Below are 6538 nucleotides of genomic sequence, written 5' to 3'. Positions count from 1 at the left end.
TCTTATGGTTTTGCACTTGTTTAGTGGAGGAAAAACTTGATTATAGTAGGGATTGATTGAAGCTCAATGTTAAATTCAAATCACCCTACCCTCATATCTAAGCCAATATGACACCAATGTCAATGGAATTTCACAAATCAATTTGATTGGAGGTACACAACACACCCCCTGCCTCTCGTTTTACCGATAAACCGCATACCGGATTTTTAACAATGTTATTAGAATTAACTTCTTAGCTCAATAAGAATGAGACTACAGCGATTCATAAAGTGACCATTAGACTTGCCATCTTTTGGACTGAATAAGTTAGTAGGGGCAAAGGTTTTGATTAAATATATAGTTTATCGCTCTCAAGTGCCAATAGAGAACCAACAATGTGCTACCTTTTTGTAGCATTTCTGACAATGCTAATATCTTTTCAGCCAAATCTCAGAGTTCTAAAACCGGGGCAAGCAACTTGGTTGCTGTGCAACAGCAGCAGCTAGCTAGTAGCAGGCTAGCAGCTGTAGCCACCAGTCGGATGAGAAGCAAGCTACAAGCTACAAGCTTCCTCTCCTCAGGGTAATACCAATGGTTCCTCCCCTCAGGGTAATACCAATGGTCCCTCTCCTCAGAGGAACACCAATGGTTCCTCTCCTCAGGATAATACCAATGGTTCCTCCCCTCAGGGTAATACCAATGGTTCCTCTCCTCAGAGGAACACCAATGGTTCCTCCCCTCAGGGTAACACCAATGGTTCCTCTCCTCAGGGGAACACCAATGGTTCCTCCCCTCAGGGTAATACCAATGGTTCCTCTCCTCAGGGTAACACCAATGGTTCCTCCCCTCAGGGTAACACCAATGGTTCCTCTCCTCAGGGTAACACCAATGGTTCCTCCCCTCAGGGGAACACCAATGGTTCCTCTCCTCAGGGGAACACCAATGGTTCCTCTCCTCAGAGCAACACCAATGGTTCCTCCCCTCAGGGTAATACCAATGGTTCCTCTCCTCAGAGGAACACCAATGGTTCCTCTCCTCAGGGGAACACCAATGGTTCCTCTTCTCAGGGTAATACCAATGGTCCCTCTCCTCAGGGTAATACCAATGGTTCCTCTCCTCAGGGGAACACCAATGGTTCCTCTCCTCAGGGGAACACCAATGGTTCCTCTCCTCAGAGCAACACCAATGGTTCCTCCCCTCAGGGTAATACCAATGGTTCCTCTCCTCAGAGGAACACCAATGGTTCCTCTCCTCAGGGGAACACCAATGGTTCCTCTCCTCAGGGTAATACCAATGGTTCCTCCCCTCAGGGTAATACCAATGGTCCCTCTCCTCAGGGTAATACCAATGGTTCCTCTCCTCAGGGGAACACCAATGGTTTCTCTCCTCAGGGTAACACCAATGGTACCTCTCCTCAGGGTAACACCAATGGTTCCTCTCCTCAGGGTAATACCAATGGTTCCTCTCCTCAGGGTAACACCAATGGTTCCTCTCCTCAGAGGTACACCAATGGTTCCTCTCCTCAGGGTAATACCAATGGTTCCTCCCCTCAGGGTAATACCAATGGTTCCTCTCCTCAGAGCAACACCAATGGTTCCTCTCCTCAGGGGAACACCAATGGTTCCTCTCCTCAGAGGAACACCAACGGTTCCTCTCCTCAGGGGAACACCAATGGTTCCTCTCCTCAGAGGAACACCAATGGTTCACAGACGTTTCACATTTTTTCCCCATAGCTCTGAACTAGCTATTCATTTGGACATTTTTAGTCATTTAGCATTAGCATAACACACTTATGCAGAGCGACTTACACTTTAGGGCATTCATCTTAAAATAGCTAGGTGAGATTCAAGAGCTTGATAATTAGTTGATAAGTTGAATTGGGGCTCCCGAGTGGCGCAGTGGTCTAAGGCACTGAATCTCAGTGCTAGAGGCATCACTACAGACCCTGGTTTGATTCCAGGCTGTATCACAACTGGCCGAGTCCCATAGGGCGGCGCAAAATTGACTCAGCGTCGTCCGGGGTAGGCCGTCATAGTAAATAAAATGTGTTCTTAACTGACTTGCCTAGTTTAACAAAGGTTAAATTCTTTTTTTTTTTTTTATCCGGTGTGCTTGCTCTGGAATACATGGAACAGGGACCAGACCAAAACCAAACATAGACATCTGTAGTTGTGCAAATCAGAACTAGTCCGGATTGGACCAAATCTGAACCAAACATAGACGTCTATGATTGGTTCAGATTTCAACGTCTTTGGACGAGAGTTCCTAAAACACGCCACTTCGATACAGCTACGACTTTATCGTAGCAGGTTAGAAGAATTAGGTTAGGGTTAGCAAAAATGCTCTCCTTAACCTTCCACAAAAAAAGTATTTTGTATCAAAGTCCCATCCGTCGACATCGAAATCAAGGCCGGTCAGGACAGGACCAATGGAAAAGACATCCAAAAGACGTTGGCATCGGCACCTTTAGTGGGAAGTAGCCGTCAGCAAGTAAAAAACTGGAGGCGGGTCTTAGGGAACCGGATTTGGAGGGGACTTCTTTCCAAATGCTCACTCAGCCAACTTATTCAATACTTAGAGAGTCACTTGCAGGGAACTGGTATGTGCTAAAATGTAAAACAGCTGTTGATATGACCTCCCCCTCTTTAAAAGGAGAATATATATGTTTTACATAAATACAAATAGCCATGTCTATGAAGTAATAGCCAGGGCCTGGTTTCTCGATAGCAATGGAATTTAAGCTTGCGAGTGTTTTAACGATGCATCGTTTCTATCAAGCCCGAAGAATTCACGTGTGTTTCCCAAAGCACCACGTATGGAGAACTTCCAATAAGTGCGTCGTTAGAGCATGTGTCGATACTGAAAAATAGAACTCAATTGATTGTACATTACATTTATTTCAATAGGACGTAAACCATTCGGCCAGTTTATTAGGTACACCCATCTAGTACTGGGTCGGTCCTCCCTTTGCCTCCAGAACAGCCTGAATTCTTCAGGGCATGGAATCGTTGGTCAATTGGTATCAAGGGAAACACCTTTCACCGTTACACCAACGCCACCAGCCTGTACCGTTGACACCAGGCAGAATGGACTCATGCTGCTTACGCCAAATCCCGAGTCTGCCATTAGCATGACGCAACAAGAACTAGGATTTGTCAGACCAGGAAATGTTTTTACAATCCTCAAATTGTCCAGTTTTGGTGCCCACCGGAGCCGCTTCTTCTTGTTTTAAGCTGATAGGAGTGGAGCCCGGTGTGGTCGTCTGCTGCAATAGCCAATCCGTGACAAGGATCAACAAGTTGTTCATTCCGAGATGTCGTTCTGCACACCAATGTTGTACTGCACTGTTATTTTCCTGTTTGTGGCCCTGCCTGTTAGCTTGCACGATTCTTGCCTTTCTCCTTCGACCTTTCTCATCAATCAAGCTGTTTTCGCCCACAGGACTGCCGCTGACTGGATGCTTTTTGTTTATCTCACCCTTCTCTGTAAACCCTTGACACTGTTGTGCGTTTCTGAGATAGGCCGAGACGTTTCTGAGATACTGGAACCAGTGCGCCTGGTACCAACGATAATACCACGCTCAAAGTTGCTTAGGTCACCTGTTTTGCCCATTCTAATGTTCAATCAAACAGTAACTGAATGCCTCGATGCCTGTCTGCCTGCTTTATATAGCAAGCCATGGCCACATGATTCACTGTTTGTAGGAGAGAAACATTTTCGTCAATGGGATGGTGTACCTAATAAACTGGCTACTAAGTTTATATAGTCCCATGTAGCCTACTGTATTTATCGTTTAATCCATTCATCTCTGTTTTCATTTGAAGCATATTTTGACCCAACTTTGTGTTGTAGTCACCTTCGTTCTGAAGTTATCTTTCGGCCACAGAGAAACAGATAAACATCTTGAATTCTATGTTTAATAGTCGATCTTCTGTGTATAAAGTGACACGAAAGGGCAAACAAAGCATCTCTAACGACACAGTTAGCTGAGGGGTCTGAGGCAGTTGGTAAATAACAAGTGTTCTCAAGCGCAACTTTAATAACGATGGTTTTGGGAAACAGCTCGTAGATTTAACGATGCACCTACGAAGGTTCTAACAATGAACTTAGCCTTAAGGTGCTTTTGGGAAACCGGGCCCTGGATAATAAATTATGTGAGACAAAACATTTGAAGCGCAAATACAATTTTCAAAAGACAGCTTTTGTAAGGACCGACGCCGGGGATGAGAAGCAGGTACTGGGAGTCAAACATTTAATAGGAATAGACACGTAACAGGACAGAAACAGCATCAGCACACGGGTTATACAAGGACATATGAATTTTAATGCAGAAGCAGGTGAACAGATTTTTGTATAATCACCTTCAGGTGTAAAAAAAACCATGGAAATGAAAAACAAAAAACAATGTTTTAAGTGAGCACCACAAGTAACGAGCACCACAATTAACGAGCACCACAATGCCTACTCCACCCAAGCTTCACACTCTTCGGAAAACGGGTTCCAAAAGGGTTCTTCGGCTGTACCCATAGGATAATCCTTTTTGGTTCCATGTAGAACCCCCTGTGGAATGGGACCTACATGGAACCCAAAAGTGTTCTATCTGGAACCAAAAGGGTTCTACCTGGAACCAAGGTTTTCCAGCACACAGCTTTGACCTACTACAGTAGCTATGTTGTTCTATTGTACTTCAAACAGTGGAGGCTCCTTCTCAGAGGAAGGGGAGGATCATCCTCCTCAGTGAATTTCAGTGTGGCTTGGCTTCCAGGGGTTAAAAGAGCAGTGTGGCTTGGCAGGCTCGGCTTGGCATGGCTCTCAACCTTCGCCTCTCCCGAATCCGTAGGTGAGACAAGACTGTGACTACCAATTGGGGTGAAAAAATAGGTAAAAGTTACAAAAAAAGAAAACACGTTCACTTCCTGTTGACCTTCACCATGTTTCTCTGTCTGTGTAACATTGCTGTATCTTTAATAAGGACTTGATTCAATCAGTTCTGCCTTAAAACCTGTTGAGGATCTTATCCCGATCTTATCCCGGTATTGGGATTCATTGTCATGTGACCATGGCGGGGAATTCAAAACTGCAAGAGTAATCATTTCAAAAAATCAAATAATCAACTATTTTCCTCCATTTGAAAGATATATCTCCTAAATCTAACCACGCTGTCCGATTTTCAGAGGCATTACGGAGAATGCATAAAGTTAGGTTATGTGAGGAGAGTACATTGACAATAGCTGCGTGTAATGTTTAGCCAATTCAAAGAAGGGCATCAACAGACAGAAAACTAGCTAGAATTATGCACTTACCTTTGACAATCTGCATCAGATGACACTCATAGGACATTATGTTATACAATACATGCATTTTTAGTTCCATCAAGTTCATATTTATATCCAAAAACAGCATTTACAGTCGCGGTGAAATTCAGAATTTTTTTCGGCTCGAATGCACCCAGTGAATCCAGCATTACAAATCACGGAATTACTATTCGAAAACATTGGTAAATTATAATATTGTCATTCAAAGAATAATATATTATCATCTCGTAATTGCTACCGAATGGCCAGATCTCAAAATAACTTTACTGGGAAATCACATTTTGCATAAACTGGGTACTATGCTAACAACAATAAGCTATATGCTAAGCTAAGCTAAGCTATACCGTTAGCATTAGCATCATCTAATATCGATAATAACATTCTAAATATCCCCTTACCTTTGATTATCTCCATCAGAAGGCGCTGCCAGAGATCCCAGGTCCAGAACAAATGTGGTTTCTTTTGACAAAGTTCATAATTTATGTCCAAATAGTTAGCGTTCAGTAGGCTCCCACAAAATGAGGTGGGCAGTGTAAAGTCACGTCGAAAAGCTAAAGAAAACCTAGTAAATAATCTATTTACGTTTGTTTAAACATGTCAAACGTTGTTTAGCACTAATCTTTTGTTCCATTTTTAACGTGAAACATCAGTAAACATCAGTAATATTTTCACACAACCTATCAAGTGTCTAGAATAAACGATAATGACAAAGGCACTCTTCTCAGATTCATGCGCAGGCGCAAAAAATGAAGTGATGACGTGTCAACTTGTAAGCTTTCTAATTCGGTCTGTATTCATGACAGATGCTTCCAACAACTTTCTAAAGATCGTTGACATCTAGTGGAAGCAGTAGGAGTTGCGAACTGAATCCTTTCTCACTGTGGTATCTTTAAAACAATGACACTAAATAGTACAGTCACAAAATTCTCATTTTTTTAAATCTATTTTTCACAGGTTTTTGCCTGCAATATGAGTTTTGTTATACTTACAGACACCATTCAAACTGTTTTAAAAAATTCAGAGTGTTTTCTATCCGAATGTGTTAATAATATGCATATCCTAGCTTCTGAGTTGGTGTAGGAGGCAGTTAAAAATGGGCACATATTTCTTTCAAAATTCTCAATACTGCCCCCGTGGCCCGTAGAGGTTAACCCGCGATAACCCACAACTGCTCAGCAGCATCATTGTTTTTTTGTTCAGGCGTTGTGGGAGAGGTGTACCGCGTTGGAGCTGTCAAATCAGCA

General features: G+C 43.0%; 1 protein-coding gene across 1 annotated transcript; it reads left to right on the top strand.

The window, feature by feature from the left end:
* The first annotated feature begins 570 nt into the window (after nt 1–570).
* On the top strand, nt 571–1712 carry LOC115202669 (sericin-2-like). Its single transcript, XM_029766744.1, has 2 exons — nt 571–588; nt 696–1712. The coding sequence occupies exons 1-2, from the start codon at nt 571–573 to the stop codon at nt 1710–1712; spliced, it is 1035 nt and encodes a 344-aa protein (XP_029622604.1).
* The last annotated feature ends 4826 nt before the right edge of the window (nt 1713–6538 follow it).

This window comes from Salmo trutta, chromosome 12, assembly GCF_901001165.1.
Source record: "Salmo trutta chromosome 12, fSalTru1.1, whole genome shotgun sequence".
NCBI classification, from domain to species: domain Eukaryota; kingdom Metazoa; phylum Chordata; class Actinopteri; order Salmoniformes; family Salmonidae; genus Salmo; species Salmo trutta.
This window is presented reverse-complemented; position numbering and strand designations above follow the sequence as displayed.